General features: G+C 37.7%; 1 protein-coding gene across 1 annotated transcript in view; it reads right to left on the reverse strand.

Annotated features, from left to right (window-relative positions):
- Positions 1-21,884, reverse strand: part of LOC103540006 (zinc finger protein ZFP2) — a 103,990-nt gene that overhangs the window by 64,318 nt on the left and 17,788 nt on the right. Inside the window, exon 5 of the mRNA XM_070570100.1 lies at positions 8,347-10,480. Within this exon, the coding sequence (XP_070426201.1) occupies positions 8,925-10,480 (1,556 nt within the window). The 3' untranslated portion in view covers positions 8,347-8,924. Of the gene's footprint in view, positions 10,481-21,884 lie in introns of the transcript that reaches the window.

Genomic DNA, 21,884 nt, shown 5'->3' on the forward strand with positions numbered 1-21,884 from the left:
CTAGAGGAAGCAGAAGAAAGAAAATAATAAAGGTTAGCATAGAAATTAATGAAATGAAGACCAGAAAACGTTAGAGAAGATCAATTAAGTCAAAAGCTGTTATCTTAAAAGACCAACAAAATTGACAAATCTTTAGCTAGATTGACCGAGAAAAAGAGAGAAGACTCACATTACTAGAATCATAAGTGAAAAAGGGGATATTACTACCACTATATAGAAATAAAAAAGATTAGAGAGGGATTTTAAGAAAAACTGTATACTGGGGTTGCCCAGTGGCATAGTGGTTGGGTTTGTGTGCTCCACTTTGGCAGCCTGGGGTTTGCAGGTTTGGATCCTGGGTGTGGACCTATACACTGCTCATCAAGCCATGCTGAGGTGCTGTCCCACATAGAAGAATTAGAAGGATGTACAACTAGGATATACAACTATGTATTGGAGCTTTGGGGAGAAAAAAGAAGATTGGCAACAGATGTTAGGTCAGGGCCAGTCTTCCTCACACACACACAAAAAAAGTATACCAAACATTAGAGAACTTAAGATGAAACAGACAATTTCCTAGACAGTCCAAAAGTACCTAAATAGACTCAAGAAGAACTAGACAATCTGAATAGATCTATGACAAGAAGAGAGACTGAATTAGAAAATTTTTAAAAACTACACACACACAAAACCTCAGGCCCAGATGGTCTCACCACTGAATTCTACCAAACATTTAAAGAATTAATACCAATATTTGAAAGCTCTTCCAAAAAGTAGAAGAAACATTTCCCAACTCATTCTATGATGTCGGTGTTACCTTGATATCAAACCAGACAAAGACAACATAAGAAAAACACCAATATCTGTTATGATATTCTATGCTATCCTATACATATACTATTATGAATATGGGTGCAAAAATCCTCAATAAAATACTAGCTACAAAATTCAGCAACTTATAAAAAGAATTATACAGTATGAATAAAACTTATTTATCCCAGGAATGCAAGGTGCATTGAACATCCAAAAATTAACGAATGTAAAACACCATGGCAATAAAATAAAAAAATAAAAACTGCAAGATCATCTCAATAGATACAGAAAAAGCATGAGGCAAAATCCAACAATCTCATGATAAAAGCACTCAAAGATACAGAAATAGAAGGGAACTTCCTCAACTTGATAATCTACAAAAAACCTACAGCTAACATCATAGTTAGTGGTGAAAGACTGGATGCTTCCTCCCTAACATCAGGAACAGACAAGGATGTCCACTATCGCCACTTCTACTCAACATGTACTGGAGGTTCTGGCCGTAGAAGTTAGGCAAGAGAAAGACACAAAAGGCCTCCATGTTGGAAAGGAAGAAGTACACTATTTCTATTTGCAGATTACATGATCATGCATATAGAAAATTTTAAGGAATTCACTAAAAACTATTAGAACTAATAAGCAAGTTTAGCAAGGTTACAGGATATAAGATCAATATACAAAAATCAGTTGTATTTCTATACACTTGTAATAATCTGAAAATGAAATGAAAACAATTCCATTTACAATACCATCAAAAAGAATAAAATATTTAGGAATAACTTTAATAAAAGACATGTAAAACTTAGGCTTTGAATACTAAAAAACTGTTGAAAGCAATGAAAGATGATCTAATTAAATGGAAAAATATTCCATGTTCATGGTCTGAAAGACTTAATATTGTTAAGATGCCATTATTCTCCAAAAAGATCTACAGAGATAATCCAAACTCTATCAGAATCCCACCTGACTTCTTTGTAGAAATTGACAATCTGATTTTAAAATTTACACAGAATTCCACGAGACCCACAGCAGCCAAAACAATATTAACAAAAAGAATATTGAAGGAGGACTCATATTTTCTAATTAAAAAAATCACTACCAAGCAATGGTAATCAAGACAGTGTAGTACTAGCATGAGGATAGATACAGAGATCAATGGAATAAAGTTGAGAGCCCGGGAATAAACCCATGTGATTTTTGACAAGGGTGCTAAAGACCATTCAATGGGGAAAGAATATTCTTTTCAACATATGGTGCTTGGACAACTGGATTTCCATGCAAAGGCATGAAGTGTGACTCCTACTGCGATATTGTGATTTATAAGAAACATATATATTTGTTCATTCAGATGACTGAAACATACTTCTCAGATATATTTGGCCTTCATCCATAGTTCCTGACTCTCAGCTCCCAAATCCCTTGGAATTTCCTGAGCAATAAGACCCCATTCAAGGGTAGGGGCTGTTTGCCAGGAGAACCAGCCATGTGATCAGAGGACTGGAACTTTCAGTCCCATCCCCTGATTTCCAGGTAGGGAAGGAGGGCTTCGTTGAATCAGTTGCCAATGGCCAGTGACTTAGTCAACATGACTATGTAACGAAGCCTCCATAAAACGCCCCCCTTTTTTGGAGAGCTGCTATGTTGGGGAACCAGAACTCTTCCATATGCCACCATGCTGGGTCCAAAGCTCCACGAGGGCAGAGGCTCTTTTGTTCAGGACTTCACCTTATCTATCCATCTGGCTGTTGATTCATATCCTTTAATATCCTTTGTAGTAAATCGGTAATCTAGTGAGCAAACGAGTTTTCTTGAGTTTTGTGATTTTTGACAACTGTGCTAAAGACCATTCTAGAAAATTAATTGAACCCAAGGAGGAGGTTGTAGGAAGCTCTGACTTATAGCCAGTCAGTCAGAAGTACAAGTAACAACCTGGACTTGCAATTGGCATCCGAGTTGGAGGGGGTCATTGGAACCTCCAGTTTGTACCCGATTGGTCAGAAGCACAGGTAAAAACCCAGGCATGTGACTGGGATCTTAAGCGGAGGACAGTCTTGTGGGACTGAGCCCCCTCCCTATGGAATCTGATTGTATCTTCGAGTAGACAGTGTCAAAATTGAGTTGACTTCTTGGATACCTTTGGCAGCTGAGAACTGCTTGTTGCTGTGGGGAAGCCTCTACACACACATATACTGGAACTGGGTCCAGCAACCCTGTGCACCTACTAACACTATATAAAAATGAACTCAAAATGGATTAATGACCTAAATATGAGAGCTAAAACCACAAAACTCTCAGAAGAAAACGTAAGAGAATCTTCACGACTTTGCATTTGGCAATGGATTCTTAGATATAAAACTAACAGCATAAGAAAAGAAAACAGAAAAATTGGACTTTATCAAAATTAAAAATGGTTGTGCTTCAAAGTGTACTGTCAAAAAAAAAGATAACTCACAATGGGAAAAAACAATTGCAAATTATATATCTGACAAGAGACCAGTATGTAGAACATAAAAGAATACACAACTCAACAAAAAAAGACAACCCAATTAATAAATGGGCAAATTATCTTAATTGGCATTTTTCCAAAGAAGATATACAAATCGCCAATAAGCACATGAAAAAATGCTCAACATCACTAGCCATCAGGGAAATACAAATCAAAACCACAGTGAAATTCCACTTCACATCCACTAGGATGGCCAGAATAAAACAGTCAGAAAATAGGTGTTAGTTAGGATGTGGAGAAATTGGAACCCTCATACACTGCTGGTAGGAATGTAAAATGGTGGAACAAATTTGGAAAATCATCTAGTAGGTCCTCAAATGGTAAAACAGAGTGACCGTACTATCAAGCAATTCCACTCCCAGGTATATAGCCAAGAGAAATGAAAACATACGTTCACACAAAAACTTATACACAAATGTTTATAGCAGCTGTAATCATAATAGCCAAAAGGTAGGAAAAACTCAAATGTCCATCAATTGATGAATCAATAAACAAAATGTACTATATCCATACAATGGAATGTTCAGATATAAAAAGAAATGATATTAAAAGGATACAAAAATGATATAAAAGATACCTACAACATGAAATAGACCTTGAAAACTTTCTTAAGAAGCCAGTCATGAAAGATGATGTATTATGCGATTCCACTCATTTGAAATGTCCAGAATAGGTAAATATATAGAGCCATAAATAGATGAGTGGTTGCTTAGGGTTGGGGGGTATAGAGGGAGATAGGACAGTGACAGCCAAAGAGTATGGGGTTTCTTTTTGAAGTGATGAAAATGTTCTAAAATTGCCTGTAGTGATGGTTGCACCTATCTCTGAATATACTAAGAACTATTGGCTTGTACTCTCTAAGTGGGTGAATCATATGGTATGCATACTCAATAGCTTTAAAAGTTCATGTACAGAATTCCATGCGAACATAAGTTTTCCATACTTTCTAACAGATGCCCAGAGTGCAATTGCTAGGTCATATGGTAGTTGTGTTGTTCGTGGTCTTAGGAGGAAATTGTTCAGTCTTTTACCAATAAGTATTAGGTTAGCTGGAGGGTTTTTCTAGATGTTCTTTATCAAGTTGAGGAAGTTCTCCTCTATTCCTATTCTTCTGAGAGTTTTTATTATATTTGGGTGTTTGATTTTGTGAAATGCCTTATCTGTATCAATTGATATGATCATGTGACTTTTCTTATTTAGCATGCTATTAGAAAGGATTACATTGATTGGTTTTCAAATATTAGACGTGTCTTAAATTCATGGAAAAAAACCCACTTGATCATGGTTTATAACCTTTTTAATATATTGTTGAATTCCATTTGCTATTATTTTGTTATGGACTTTTGTTACTTATTCATGACAGATGTTGGTCAGTTTTCTTTTCTTGTACTCTTTGGTTTTCATATCAAGGTAATACTATCTTATGAAATGAATTGAGAAGTGCTCCCTCTTCTTCTGGTTTTTGGAAGAGAGTATATAAAATTCATGTTAATTCTTCCTTGACCATTTAGTAGAATTATCCAGTGAAATAGTCTGGACCTTGAGATTTCTTTTGAGGGAGATTTTCAATTATGAATTAAATTTCCTTAATAGTTATAGAACTATTCAGATCGCATTTCAAGGAATTGGTCTATATCATCTAAGTTGTCCAATTCAAGTCTGGAGAAATGCTTGCTGTTTCGTATTTTATGAGCTGGTCAGTCAGCTGTGACTAGAAGAGATTCAGAAGAGGCTCAGGAAAAAAAATAAGGTTAATTATACTCACAGGTCCTAGAGACAGGAGGCATGGCCTGCTACGCAGGGCCACATAGGAAAGACACCAGGGTGGGCAGGAGCATTCAAGGTCTTTGACAGCCTAATTCTAGCTTTCATTTACAAAATTATTTTTTCTTTGATCCCATCAGGAGCCCTTTACATAAGCAAGGCTAGTTTCCCCACTGGTCCCTACAGATGCTGCATTTATTCTCCCTCTGAGCCTTTTACTCCTGTTACTCTTATCCTTGCTTTCCCCTTCCTTTCCAGGTATTATGATCCCATCCATCCTTCAGACTTGGATAATAAAGAATTATTTCTGCTCTGAGTTCTTAGAACATAATCTTGATCACTTCATCAAGCTCCTATTTATTAAGGAAGAAACCTGATCTTATGTACACATACACATATATTATGATACATCAGGACCAGGTAGGATTTATTTCAGGAATATAACATGGGTTAACATAAAAATCTAGTCAATGTAGTTCTCTATTAAATGTATGGAGAAAAACACTATGATCATTTCAATCAAAGAAGAAAGCTGACTATGACAAAATACTACTCCCATTTTTGATAAAAACTCACAGCACACTAGACATCTAAGGGAATGTCCTTATTCTGATAACAGATGTCCACAAACTATAGCTAACATCATATTAAATGGTGAAATACTGAATGTTATCATTTGTATTCGACATTGTACTGGCCTGTGCTAAACAGTGCTATAAGAAAAATTTTAAAAAGATATTACAATTACAAAAGAAAAATAAAATGGCCATTATTTTCAGATGACAATTGTGTATACAGAAAATTAAATAGAATCTACAAAAAAGCTATTAGAAAAAAGTGATTTTAGCAAGGTTACTGGATACAAGGTCAATATACAAAAATCAATTGTACTTCTATGTACTAGTAACAAGTAATTGGAAAATGAAGTTTACAAATTTACAACAGCACAGTGAGTGCACATCACGTCCTCTCATGCCTCACCACTGCACAAACTTTCTCCCTGTGAAAACCTTTCCATCAATTCCACACACCTGTTGAACTCCTACATTTCTTTCCAGTCTCTCTTCAGGCTTATCACCCTCTTAAAGCATTCTTTCTCCCCATTCCTGAGTAGTTATTAAACTTTAATTCAGAAGGAAATTCTTTTCTTAAAAAAACAAAAAGTAACACACACCTTAAACTGATAAAATTGATACAAGTGGCGCTTTCTTATTGAAACAAGAGTAGGGAGTGAACACAGACCCCCAAGTTCCTAAAAAATGGCCAAAGATTGAATGTCATTAATTTGATTAACATTTTTAAAGCAAAGATCCAAAAATTGCTACTGTAATCAGTTTCTTAAAAAATGAGATCTTTCTCCTGCTGTACAGAAAATAACATCCACAGGCATAAATTCCTTCCCCATCTGAATCAGACACACTTATTTGCATTCCCATCTTTCTGTAGGTTTTTCCCTCCAGCCTAAAGTTAAGGTTCATTCCTACACCTATGCTCATAATCCCTCATAACATCTCAGAAAGTTTGTTCCACTCAATGATCTCTTCTTTAATTCACCCTCAACGTGTGTACACATTATTGCCTCAATCATTAAAATATAAATGCTCCCTAAATAATTTTCTCCCCTCTAAATACAGCCATCCTTACTTCCCTTGCATTTACTCCTCTTGAAACAGTCTATAACAGCATACTAGTCCTCACTTTCCTATAATAATCTGACAGAAGTCTGACTTGTGTTCACCCTAATTCACTGACATTGCTCTTGCCCAGGTCTCCAATTACCAGGTCTCCTAGTTACCAATTCCACTTTATTCTTTCCCCGTTACTAACACTACTGCCTGTCTGAGGTTCACTTCTCCTTTGGGCTCAGTGACATCATTCTCCTGGCTTTTCTCCTGTCTGAAGTCCCATTCCTTTTCTTCTTAGTCCAGTTCTTTTTTTTCCACAATTGGTTATATATACATATTTTGCTGGGTTTGATCCTACCCCTTTCTCATTCTAATGAATCTCTCTGCTGGCCAACTTCAGGTACCATGGTTTTGACTACCAACTATTATTTTATTTACTCCTACTTCTAGTCTTCTGGCTCACATTTCCCTTTTAGACTTTAGGGCCAATTTTACATGCATAAAGTCAAAGTTGTTGACCCCCTGTATTGCCTACTTGATGCATGGCACTCCATCCATCCAGTTAACCAAGGTAGAAACCTGGGAGCCAATTATTCGATTGCAAAAACCACGCCGTATGTATTTTACACTAATATTTGTCACATATTCTTCATCCCACTGTCTGTTCTTGAGTTTAGAGCCTCATTCACTAACAGTTAAATGACTGTATGTCCATACTTCCAGGCTTCAGGCTCCTCAGCTGTCTGTAACCTCCTAAATTCATTCTCTACATTATTGCCAGGACAGTTTCCCTCACACCAAATCTGATTCCATAAATTTCAGAATAAAATTCAAATTCCTTAGAATGGGAAATAAGACCTGTGGTTATCTGGCCTCTGCCTTCTTCTCAAGTTTCAACATCTGTCATTCTCCTCATTAATTCTTAGAATTCCTATTATTCTTCCAAACTTGGGCTCTGGCAGCACTGTCCCTGGGTCTCCCCAGGATCCATTCCTTCTTTCGGCATCCTGTGCAGATCTCTACATTTACATTCTGCAACACAGTTATCATCATAATCTATTTCTCTGTGAAAACGACTTCAACATATGATAGTTTGCTTTACTCACTTGATATTCCCTTCAACCCCATGCTCTCACCCACTCAATTCATGACCTCTTGAAGATAGGGCTTCTTTCTTCTGTACAATTGACAGTGCCCAAAATAGTACCTGGTCCAAACCCGGGGTTAAATGAATATTTACTGTGTAAAACAGTTCTGAAAGTTTGGAATTATTTTCCTTCTTTTATTTTTCTTTGCAGTCTTAAGTTTAAAAACTAGAAAACCACAAGAGGGGAAAAGAGGCTTTTATTTCAAGAAATTACTTTCTTTCCAAGACTGCCACATGTGATAGGTTCTTTCAACTATTTCTTAGAATTTCTTTTGCAGCCAACTAAAAAAATATTAATAGCTTTAACCTTGATGTGAGTGCCTAAACAAACTGTATGTTTCCTACTTACCTCACCTGAATCTTACATGATATTCACAGCATAGCTAATACAATGATATAATAAGTATATCTTCTAGGCAACAAAGAAAAATTATTCTGAGAACAAACTTAGAAATTATGTAAAAAATTTGGAAGACTGTCTGGTGTAGTTTGGAAATAACTAGAAAAACGAGGAGGAAGAAAACAGATTTTATTTCTCTTTTTTAATGAAATCCATGCAGAAAGTTTGACAACAGGTTAGGAAAAGGCAAATTCCAGAGACTAAGAGGTAGTTTACAGTTTGTTTTTATCTTTTATTTGGTCCTTTGTTCTAAAAATGCATATATTTTAAGATCAATTCTTTTGTTTGCTATTTAAATGTTATAATAAATATGCTACTAACTTATACAGTTGGTCTTTCTAAGGAGAAATCCAGCACCCCTGTACTCAGTTTTCTCACATTTACATACTCCATATAGCATACAGTGCTATATACATAGAAAAAAACCCATCTTTTATCTTACAAATGGCCAAAAGCAATACTTGCATTGTGAATTATTTGTCTCAAGATATTTTAAAAAGCGACTGAGAGGTATGAAAGTATTCCCCGTATTTATTATATACTCAAGGTTTATCCTTCGGTTTTAATACTTGGTAAGGACTAAACTAAAATTGAAAGTGTTCTCACATTCATTATTTTATTAAATCAATCTCAGGTACGTATTCTCTGATAAGCTTTGGTCCAAGGCTCTCACACATGAAAATCTACTTTCTAGGGGTTCTCTTCAACATGAATTTTATAATGATTGGTAAGGGACGACCTCTGGCTGAAGAGTTTCCCACACGCATTACATTCATAGGGTTTCTCTCCAGTATGAATTCTCTGATGGGCAATAAGTGATGAGCTTTGTCTAAAAGTTTTCCCACACGTATGACATTTAAAGGGTTTTTCTCCTGTATGAATTCTTTGATGTTGAATAAGAGCTGCACTTTGGCCAAAAGATATCCCACATTCCTCACATCGATATGGTTTCTCTCCAGTATGAATTCTCTGATGATTACTAAGGGAGGAGTTACACCTGAATGTCTTCCCACACTCATTACATTTATAGGGTCTTTCTCCGGTATGCATTCTCTGATGTTGAATGAGAGCTGAACTCTGTCTGAAGGCTTTCCCACACACTTTACATTTACACGGTTTCTCTCCAGTATGAATCCTCTCATGAATAATAAGTGTTGAGTGGGAACTTAAGGCTTTACCACATTCATTACAATTATATAATTTCTCTCCAGTATGAATTATTTGATGTCTATTAAGACGTGAAACAGAAGTGAAGCCTTTCCCACACTGATTACATCTGTACGGCTTTTCTCCAGTGTGAATTCTTTCATGTTGAATGAGAGAGGCACTCTGACTGAAGGCTCTCCCACATTCACTACATTTAAAAGGTTTCTCTCCAGTGTGAATTCTCTGATGATAACGAAGGGATGAGCTCGACTTAAAGGTGTTGCCACATTCGTTACATAAATAGGACTTCTTTCTGGAATGATGTCTCTGACACCCAGAAAGGGACGTGCTGCAACTAGATGCTTTCCTACCTGGATTATACTTATGGGGATTTTCTCGAGCATGGATTTTTTGATGTATAAAAAGGCCAGACCTTCTGCCGAAGGATTTGCCACATTCTTTACATCGATAGGATTTTTCCACAGTATGTGTTCTTAGGTGTTTACAAAGGGATGCACTATGGCTGAAGGCTTTCCCACACTGTTTACATATATAGGGCTTCTCTCCAGTATGAGTTCTTTGATGTTGAATAAGAGCTGAACTTTGGCTAAAGGCTTTCAAACATTCTTTACATTTAAATAATTTCTCTCCAGTATGGTTTTTCTGATGTTTACGAAGGGATGAATTGTGAATGAAGGCTTTTTCACATATATTACATTTATAGCGCTTCTCGGCTGTTTTGATTTTTGGTTGGTTAAGTAAATTTGAATTCTGCTTGAAGCTACTTCTTTGTATTTCATATTTTGATGGTATTTTTTCTTTAGCAACCCTCTGCTGCTTAACAAAGACTGATTTCAGGCTAAAATTTTGGCCAAATTCAATAAGGCTTCTTTCTACAGTGAGGATTTTCTTATGAGTCATTGAAATTATTTGTAAACTTTCATTTCTGTCCTGTTTCTTTAATCTGTCTTCATATATGCAGGGTTTTTCTGATATGAAGTTCCAGGGCTCATCCTTTTTGAGTCTTTTCCTTAGAAGTCCCTGAAATGAGGAGTCTTGAGTTTGAGTTGACTTTGTGGTTCTAGGACTGCTCTTACACCCTGAAAAAAGCAAAAACAAAGAAAATGCCAATGATTCATGTTATTGGCTGAAACTAAATGTGTAGACAGAATATTAATGATACCTAAATAAGGGCTTGGTATCTGATTAAAAGATAATAGCAAGAGAAAATACGAGAAGTTACACTGTATAAAAACAATAATGAGTGAGGGCTGAAGTAGTAGGGTGAATAAAAGAATAAAGGAAGCATTTAAAGAAGGTAAAAGTGTAAGAGTAACCAGGAAAATGGAGACTAGAGAGAAGGGATTAGAGGAGAAATGTGAATTGGAATGCTGTCTGGTACCCAAAGCCTATGACAGACTCGTAAATTATCTCCATGATATGATGTCTTCCTTCCTTTTCCTACATGCCAAACTTCTCTGTAGGCTTCAGATTCACTTCAAATGTTAGCTCCTCTGTGCATCCTTTCTTAACTCTGAGCTCCAACAATCCAGTCCCCTCATTATACCACTTACTACAGTATATCATATTGTATGTAAATCCAGAGCCTAAGAGACCTGTGAGACACCATCAAATGGACCAAAATATGCATGTGGAAGTCCTAGAAAGAGAAGAGAGAGAAACGGGCAGAGAGATCACTTGAAGACATAATGGCTGAAAACTTTCCAAATTTGATGCAAGTATGAATCTATAAATCATGAAGCTTAATAAACTCCAAATGGAATAAATTCAAAGAGACTCACACTGAGACACACTTTCATCAAACTGTCCAAACCCAAAGCTAAAGAGAGTACACTGAAAGCAGCAAGAGAGAAGACTTGCTGTATAAAGGATCTTAAACAATATCATCAGATTTCTCATCAGAAACTTTGGAGGCCAGAAAGTAGTGGGTTGATATATTCAAAGTACTGAAAGAAAAAAAAAACTGTCAACAAGGAATTCTCTAAGTGACAAAACTCTCCTTCAAAATGAGGAAGAGGGGGCCAGCCCGGTGGTGTAGTGGTTAAGTTCATGCACTCCACTTCAGTGGCCTGGGGTTCATGGATTCAGATCCTGGGTACGGACCTACACACCACTCGTCAAGCTATGCTGTGGCTGTGTCCCACATACAAAATAGAGGAAGATTGGCACAGATGTTAGCTCAGGGCCAATCTTCCTCACCAAAAAAAGAAAGCAAAAGGAAGAAATTAAGATATCCCCAGGTAAACAAAGCTAAGGGATTTTGTCTCTAGCAGACCTGCCCTACAAGAATTGTTAAACAGAGCCCTTGAAGTTGTAATGAAAGGATGCTAGACAATAACCTGAGGCCATGACAAAATAAAGATCTCTGGTAAAGGTAAATGCATGGTCAATATAAAAATTAATACTATTATAATTTTGCTTTGTAACTCCACTTTTTATTTTCTATATGATTTAAGAGATAAATGCATTAAAAATGCAGAAAATCAGGGACAAAAAGATAAAAGGCATATAGAAAACCAACAGCAAAACAGCAGGAATTCCTCCATATCAGTAATTACTTTAAATATAAATAGATCAACTCTCCAATTAAAATACAGATATTGGCAGAATGGAAAGAAACAAACGTAATCCAACTATATGCTACTTATTAGAATACTCACTTTAGATCCAAAGACACAAACTAGCTGAAAGTGAGAGGATGGAAAGATACTTCATATAAACAGAAGTACCAACAGAGAGCTGCAGCACTACACTAGTACCAGACAAAACAGACTTAAGAACAAAAAAAGTCAGAAGAGACAAAGAAGGGCGTTATATACTAATAAAAGGTTCAATTCAGCAAGAAAATAATACGAGTGAAACATTTACATGCTTAGTAAGACATCCTCAAAATATATGAAGCAAAAATTAATGAAACTGAAGGGAGAAATAATTTTACAATAATAGAGACTTCAATACCCCACGTTCAATAAAGGATAGAACAACTTGACAGAAGGGAAGAAAGGAAATCAAGGCCTTGAACAACAAATAAAGCAATTGATCTAATAGATACACACAGAACATGCTACCTGTCAAAAACAGAATACACGTCTTCACATGGGACATCCTCCAGAATAGACCACGTGTCACACACAAAACAAGTCTCAACAGATTTAAAAATACAGGCATCATAGAGGCATTCAACCTCAATGGAATGCAATTAGAAATCACTACAAGTAAAACTGGAAAATTCACAAACATGCAGAAATTGAACAATACACTCTTAAACAACCAATGTGTCAACAAAGAAATCACAAGGGAAATTAGAAAACACTACAGACAAATGAAAACAAAAACACAACTTATTAAAACTTATGGGGTGCAGTAAAAGCAGTGCTGGGAGGAAAATTTATAGATGTAATAAATCTAACTTTACAACTTAATGAACTAGAAAAAGAACAAACTAAACTCAAAGCTAGCAAATGGAAGGAAATAATAAAGGTAAGAGCTCAGATAAAACAGAGAACAGAAAAATAGAATCAACAAAATCAAAACTGGTTCTTTGAAAATAGCTACAAAATTGAGAAAGAAAACTTTAGTGAGACTAAGAGTCAAAGTGAGAAGACCTAAATTACTAAAATAAGAAATGCAAGTGGCAACGTTACTATGGATTCTACAGTCATTAAAAAGATTACAAGAAAGAACTATGGGCAACTGTATGACAACAAACTGGACAGCCTAGAAGATATGGACAAATTCCTAGGAACACAAAACTTACCAGACTGAATATGAAGAAAGAGAAAATCTAAATAGACACATAACTAGTAAGGTAACAGAAGTAGTAATTAGAAACCTCTCAACAAAGGAAAGCCTTGGACCAAAGGTTTCACTGGCAAATTCTACCTAATAGTAAAGAACTAACACCAGTTCTTCTCAAACTCTTCCAAAAAATTGAAAAAGAGGGAACACTTCCTAACTTATTCTGGAGGCCAGCACTGCCCTGGTAACAAAGCCAGACAAAAACACTACAAAAAAAGAAAACTAAAGAGAAATATTCCTTATGAATATTGATTTAAAAATCCTCAATAAAGTGCCAGCAAACAGAATTCAGCATCATATTAAAAGGATTATACACCATGACCAAATGAGATTTATCCCTGGAATGCCAGAATGGTTCAACATATGAACATCAATTAACGCATTAGCACAATGAAGGGATAAAACCACATGATCATCTCAAGTGATGCAGAAAAAGCATGACAATATTCAACACCTTTTTATGAGAAAAACACTCAGCAAACTGGGAACAGAACGAAACTACCCCAATGTAATAAAGGCCATATAAGAAAAGTCCACAGCTAACATCATAGTCAATGGTAAACGACTGAAATCTTTTCCTCTAAGTTCAAGAACAAGACAAGCATGCCCACTTTCACCACTTCTATTCAACATAGCATTGGAACTTTTAGCGAGAGCAATTAGGCAAGAAAAAGAAATAAAAGTATACAAGTTTGAAAGGAAGAAGTGAAATTATCTCAGTTGCAGATAACATGATCTTATATGTAGAAAACCCTAAAGATTCCAGAAAAAAAAACTGTTAGAATAAACAAATTCAGCAAAGTAGCAGGATAAAAAATCAACACACAAAAATCAGTTGTTTTTATACCCTAACAATGACCAATCCAAAACAGAAATAGAAATAGAAAAAAGGATTTCATTTATGAAAGCATTAAAAAGAATACTTAAGAATTAACTCAAAGAAGGAGGTCAAAGACTTGTACATTGAAAACTACAAAAATTTTAGAAAGAAAGTAGACATTGATAAATGTCACGTGTTCATGGATTGTAAGGCTTAATATTAAGATGGCAATACTGCCTAAAGCAATCTACAGATTCAATGCAATCTCTATCAAAATCCCCATGATGTTTTTTTTTCAGAAATAGAAAAATCCATTCTAAAATTCCTATGAAATCTCAAAGGACCCTGAAAAGCCAAAATAATCTTTAAGAAGAACTAAGTTGGAGGACTCACACTTCCTGATTTCAAAACTTATTACAAAGTTACAATAATTTAAACAGCATGATACTGGCAGAAAGATGGACATATCGACCAATAATAGAAAGTCCTGAAATAAACCTGCACATATATGGTCAAATGGTTTTTGACAAGGTGCCAAAACCATTCAATGAGGAAAAGACAGTCTTTCAACAAATGGTGCTGGGAAAACAGGATATCCACATGCAAAAAAAAAATGAGGTTGAACCCTTACCTAACATCATACACAAAAATTAACTCAAAATGGATCCATGACTTAAATGTAAAACATAAAACTGTTAGAAGAAAACCTAGGGCAAAATCGTCATGACACTGGATTTTGCAATGATTTCTAGGATAGGACACCAAAAAAGCAAAGGCAACAAAGGGGAAAATACACAAATTGGACTTCATCAAAATCAAAAGCTTTTGTGCATCACAGGACACTACCAGCAGAATAAAAAGGCAACCTACAGGATGGGAGAAAATATTTGCCAATCTTACGTCTGCTAAAAGGTTAATATCCAGAATACATAAAGAACTTCTACAACTCAACACTAAAAAACAAATAACCCAATTCAAAAATGGGCAGAGGACTTGAATAGACATTTCTCCATAGAAGATAAACCAATGGCCAATAAGCACATGAAAAGATGCTCAACATCACTAATTAGTAAGGAAATGCAAATCAAAACCACAAGATACCATTTCACCTCTATTAGCATGGCTATTATATATTTAAAAAAAAAACCTCGGAAAATAAACGTTGGCAAGGATGTGGAGAAATTGGAACCCTCATGCAATGCTGGTGGGAGTGTAAAATAAAGCGGCCACTGTGGAAAACGGTATGGCAGTTCCTTAAAAATTTAAGCAGAGAATTAGCATGTGTTCCAACAATTCCACTCCTGCATATATACCCAAAGGAATTGAAAGAACACGAAGAGATATCTGTACAACCATGTTCATAGCAGCATTATTCACAGTAGCCAAAAGGTGGAAACAACCCATATGTCCGTTGACAGATGAATGGATAAACAACAATGGAATATTATTTAGTCTTAAAAAAAATGAAATTCTGATAGATGCTATCACATGGACGAACCTTTTACCAAGGGTTGGGGAGGGAGCCAAGTGTATTCATACAGTGGAATATTATTCATCCATGAAAAGGAATGAAGTATGGATACATGTTACAACATTGATGAACCATGAAAATATTATGCTAAGTGAAAGAAGCTAAATAGAAAGAGCCACATGCTGTATAATTCCATTTACATGAAATGTCCACAATAGCCAAATCTGTAGAGACAGAAAGTCGATTAGTAGTTTCCAGGGGTGATGAGGATAGGGGAATGTGGAGTGATCGCTAATGGGTACAGGGTTTCTTTTGGGGGTGATGAAAATGTTCTAAAATTAGGTAGTGGTAATGGTTGAAGGTCTCTGTGAATATACTTAAAACCATTGAAGTGTACACCTAAAATGGTGAATTTTAGAGTATATGAACTATATCTTAATATAGCTGTTTAAAAAAAGCGAGAGAGAAAACAACCATTCCCAGCAACAGTCCCATGTGTTCCTGCCCCATCCCTGCCTCAGATATAAGGCTCTGTGGTGAGCAACGGGAGACTGAGAAAAAAGCTAGAAAGACAGGAGCAACTCTATTAAAGAGCCTGAAGAAGAGCTAAAGTGGCCACCAGAAAGATTAACCCCACTTTGAATTGAAAAATATGAAAAAGGTAACCAAGAAGATGAGAACAGGAGCACAGGAAAGGTAAAGTAGGGCTCTATTTAAATTCCTAGCTCACAACACTAGAAAAACAAAGTAAAGGAAAAGAAAGCCATGGAAGAAAATTATAAGGACAAAAGCATAAATTAGTAATGAAGAGAACAGATACCCTATCCAAATAAGTTTGAAAACCTACTTGAGATAGATAATTTCTTAGATATACAGTTACCAAAATTGACCCCATTAGAATTAGAAAGTTGGAATAGACCAATTTTCATTAAAAAATAAAGTTATTGGGGCTGGCCCCATGGCCGAGTGGCTAAGTTCGCGCGCTCCGCTGCAGGTGGCCCAGTGTTTCGTTGGTTCGAATCCTGGGCACGGACATGGCACTGCTCATCAAACCACGCTGAGGCAGCGTCCCACATGCCACAACTAGAAGGACCCACAACTAAGAATATACAACTATGTACTGGGGGGCTTTGGAGAGAAAAAAGGAAAAAATAAAAATCTTTAAAAAAATAAATAAATAAATAAAGTTATTAAAGAGCAATCCCACAAAAAACCACAGGGGAATTCTATCAAACTTTGAAGCATCAGATAGTCCCAACATTCTATAAATTATTCCAGTGCACTGAAAAGAAGAAAAATTCCTAATTCCTTTTATGAAGGAAAATAATATTGAAACCTTAACCAGATAAACAATACAAAGAAAGAAAACCATACATCACAACATCAATGCAAACATTCTAAAAAAGTTATTTTTAGCAAACAGATTCTAACACCACATTATTCCAGAAATGCAATGTTGGTTCAATATTAGGAAATCCATTAATATCATATAGTTTTCTCTTCTACCCTGTGACTTAAGACCAGAAATCGTGTCCTACTCACCTATAAATCCTCATTATGGCACTCAAATTACAAACAACATTTTTGTTTTATTAATCTTCCTTAAACACAGCACTTTCATCTTTCTGAACAACGTCAAATACTCTTAGTTAATAGACATACATGTTTGGAACTCTTAAAGAAGTTGCATTACACGATAGTCGGGTTGTGGGGAGGCTTCAGGACCAACCCAAAGAGAGAAGCAGGTAGGCATTGAGTTACTCTGCGTAAGCGTCAAAACATAAGGGGAAGCCAAAGTTGCAAGCCAGGAAGGTAGCGAGTTTATGCCTCGAGAAAGAGTCGATAACAAATTGTATGCAATATTGAAAAGCAGTCAAGCATCAGTAATAAGCCAGCCAAGAACAGAACGAGGTAAAGGAGCATTAACATAATGCTAAGAGAGTATAAAACAGAATTTAATAAATATTAAAACTTGGTTAAGGCCATAATTCAATAATTCCAGTTACAATGATATTATATGGTTCATCGAATAATTACAAAAAGCAAAGTTTTAGTTTGCAAAAAGTTAAAATTTAAATAGGTATGTTTTAGAGTACTGTTGGAATGAAATTAGAAGATAAAATGGCCTATTAATAAATCTCTGGCTCTGTTTATTAAAGTGGTTCTAAATAATATCACTTCAGTAGTAATGTATGTTATAGTCCTTAAGACTCTGATCTCGAGGCCGGCCCCGTGGCCAAGTGGTTAAGTTCGTGTGCTCTGCTGCAGGTGGCCCAGTGTTTCGTCGGTTTAAATCCTGGGTGCAGACATGGTACCACTCATCAAGCAACACTGAGGCAGCGTCCCACGTGCCACAACTAGGACCCACAACTAAGAATACACAACTATGTACTGGGGGGGCTTTGGGGAGAAAGAGGAAAAAAATATAATCTTCAAAAAAAAAAAGACTCTGATCTCTTACAACTAAAAGGAATGAGGACTCCTTGGAAGGATGGCTCTTTCTTTTATAGCCTATGGAAGGTATGAAGTATGTATGAGGTTTCTTTGCACCGGTTCTGGAAGGTACAAAGTGAGTATGGGACATATTGACATTAATAGAAAGCAAGGATGTGAACAAAGTTCATAGGGTTGGTAAGATACGTATTAAATGCATTGGCATGTTTGCCTATTCTGGTGTGGGATGAGGTGGGGAATAGGGAGGAGAATGGAGTGGGAATATAAGAGTGAAAAACTGGACCCTGCACACACCAGTGGGGGAAATGTGTTACAAAACAGAATATGGCGAACTCAACCCTCTGCCCTTGAGGTTTTAAAATATGTAACATATATATACTTACATATACATGTTCACACGTGTGTGTGTGTGTGTGTGTGTAGGGTTGTGACAAGGGACATAGGAGCCAGCTTAAAGGAGTTTCTGATGGCTAAGTCAACAATTTGTATCTAAAATAATTAGTTAATTAAGTTTGTAAAAAGTCACGAGTCCATAATGATAATAGAAGGAAAAAAGTATAATTCTTAATTAAAAAAATGGGAACTAGATTGATATTTATAAGGAAGTTATTGTTCAGTTTTATGTATGGTATCAAGATGGACAGATGACTACCTACACACAAAGACTGGTACAGTCACCATGAATAAATGGCTTGAAGGGGGAAAAACAGCTTCAAACGTCTCAACATAATAGTGCCAATGAAATTAACACTAATCTCTAACAGCATCTTATATACAAGCAGTGTTCAAATATTCCTAATTGTCTCATACATTTTTTCAATTGGGAAACAATCAAGGTTCACCCACTGAATTTGGTTGCTATGTCTCTTAAATCTCTTTTAATCTATAGGTTATAAATGTAATCTGTAACCTGTTGAAGTGAAGGTCATTTGGCCTCTAGAATGTCACATATTCTGGGTGTTACTAATTGCACATCTGTTGTGTGTTTCACACGTGCCTCTATCTCCTGTAAATTAGTAGACGGTCCTAGAGGCCTGATCAGATCCAACCTCAATTACTGTATTATATCCAGAGGCACTAATATCTGTTTATTTTTATAATGTTACAACTGATGAATACATTCAAGTGGTCTCAGCCTGATACATCTTATAAAGTTCCCCGTTAGCTTTACAATTTCCTGATTTTAGCAGCTTTTGATAATCACTAACTAGATCCATGATCTCATTAGGGGTTACAAAATAGTGATGCTCTAATTCTACCATTTTTCTGCATTTATTAGCTGGAATTATTCTAATAAAAAATAACCTTCCTTCATAAATTATGGTTAGCCTGAGATACGGTTCCTAAAGGAAAGGCAGGAAATTATTTTTTTCCTCTCCCTTTATTTGCCAGTGTTTAAGATAATGACTTGGTTCTCTAGCATCCTCCAAAAGTGACCAATGAAGCTTTTTTTTGTTTAAGTATCAACATAAACTTACGAATTTTACCATATTTCATGTTTGGTTGCTTTTTCTTTTTTAATTCTTTGTATTCATTACTCCTTTACATGCTCAAAAATGTCCCATTTATGGCTAATTTGAATTCTATCAAATTAGCTCCTGATGTGACTCATTTGTCTTGGGAGCTCTTCCTTTCCTGTAGGACAAGATATTCTGTTCATCTAGAACATCTTCCCAAACGTAGTAGAATCAGTCACTTTTCCAAGGAGCCCTGGTTCCTGATAATGGAAAAAGGTCTTTACAAAGTGTAGTCTGGGAACTAGAGGTGTTCATTACTACTAGGTTGGTCATTGTTTCAAGGCTTCTTTCAAAGATAAAGCTAGGAGACAACTAATTGGACATTCACCAATTAACAAAGGATATCCAGATAGCATCTCAAGATGCCTAAAAGTCTCATGCTACTACACATCAGAAGGCAGACGGACTTCCCCCTGGGAGGAGGTGGAAATAGGTGAAAACTCTCTGACCCCCGACCCCCGGACAGCCTGGTTCCTACAGGAGGCTCTCTTCCAGTGGACTCCCCCATAGCATCGCCACACACCAAGGGCAGGAGTGTGCACTCACCAGCGGAGCGACGGTGGAAACAGGTGACAACAGCCCTACCCAAGCCACCTGAGATCACACTTAAGCCCAGGGGGAATTCCCCAGGGCCCCGCACCCACCGGCAGGGAAGGCCTCTGCTCGCCATTAGCAGGGAGGCCCCACCCAGAAGCCAGAACAAAGAGAAGCACCTGGCAGGCCCGGCATGGCACCAGACCACAAGCTGCCACTGGGCTCATGGTCTCTGGTGCACGGCTCGGTACAGAGGGCACCTGGACTTCCCGTAGACGTGCTTGGCGACACGGTTGGAGCTCCAGCGCCTGGCTCTGCGGCACGGAGGAAGGCTCCGGGGTCCTGCATCTCCCCGGGAGGGAAAGCCTCTGCTCGCCATTAGCAGGGAGGCCACGCCCAGAATCCAGGACAAAGGGAAGCTCCTGGTGGGCAGATCCCCCGGGGTGGCTCCAGACCGCAAGCTGCCGCTGGGCTCACGGTCTCCGGCGCACAGGTCGGTGCAGGGGGTGCCCAGACATCCCGTGGACACGCTTGGGGACTGGGTGGAGCTCCAACACCCAGCTCTGCGGCCCGGAGGGTCGCTCCAAGGTCCCGCAACCCCCAGCAGGGAGGGCCTCTGCTCGCCATTGGCAGGGAGGCCCCGCCCAGCATTCAGAACACCAGGAAGCTCCCTAGAGCAGAATTCCCCACAAGGCAGCAGCTTACAAGCCACCGCCAAGCCCACGGACTCTGGCCATGTCCCAGACGAGGCAAGCGGCTCCCAGAGATCCTGTGAGAGTGGAGTGGGACAGAGTGGAGCTCCGGTGAAACAGCTACATAGCCCAGGGGGGAACTCCAGGTTCCTACAGCAGCCTCAGCAAAAGCCTCTGCACAGCACTAGTGGAGAGGTCCCGACTGGCAATCACAAGGCGGGAAGGCCCTGGGGCAAAAGCAGCACAGCTAGGTGAGCTAACGACAGACTGCAGAAGATAACCCATAGCTCTGCTGGGACCTATAGTGGACAAGTGTGATCTGGTGGGCTCTGTTAGGGACAAATCGGAGATTATAAGTGATCCTGCTCCTGGCTGCTGGGAAAGCCCACAACACCGCTGCAGACCACAAGGAGGGAGCACGTCTAAGTGGGCTGCAACAGTAGGCACCAGCAGCCTGAGGCCCCCTTGTGATTGCCCCCACAACTGACGAGGGACCCCACAAGACCACTGTGACTACGAGGAGGGGTCCAGGCCCAGTCAGTAACAGCTGACAGGGTTCCTGGTTGGTGCAGTCTAAACAGCTGCACCCGTCCCCCAAACCAGTTGCAACAAGTGGAAGCAGCGACTAAACTCTATCTCTATGCGGAGGCACAAATCCACGCCATTAAGCACTATGAAAAAATATATTAAATCTCCAGAACAGAAGGAAAATGACAAGCACCCAGAAAACAATCCCAAAAACAATGAAATCTATAACCTAAATGACGATTTCAAAACTGCCATTATGAAAAAACTCAACAAGCTAAAAGAGAATTCAGATAGACGACTCAGCGAGTTCAGGAGCTATGTCACAAAAGTGCTTGACACTATAAAGAAGAACCAATTAGAAATACTGGCGATGAAGAACACAATGGAGGAGATTAAGAAAAATCTGGACTCTCTGAACAGTAGGGTCGATAATATGGAGGGCAGAATTAGCAATTTGGAGGATAGGAATATAGAAATGCTGCAGGCAGAGGAGGAGAGAGAACTAAGACTAAAAAGAAATGAAGAAACTCTCTGAGAATTATCCGACTCAATTAGGAGATGCAACATAAGGATTATAGGTATACCAGAGGGAGAAGAGAAGGAGAAGGGGGCAGAAGGCCTGTTCAAAGAAATAATAGCTGAGAACTTTCCAAACTCGGGAAGAGAGAT

This window comes from Equus przewalskii, chromosome 13, assembly GCF_037783145.1.
Source record: "Equus przewalskii isolate Varuska chromosome 13, EquPr2, whole genome shotgun sequence".
Lineage (NCBI taxonomy): Eukaryota > Metazoa > Chordata > Mammalia > Perissodactyla > Equidae > Equus > Equus przewalskii.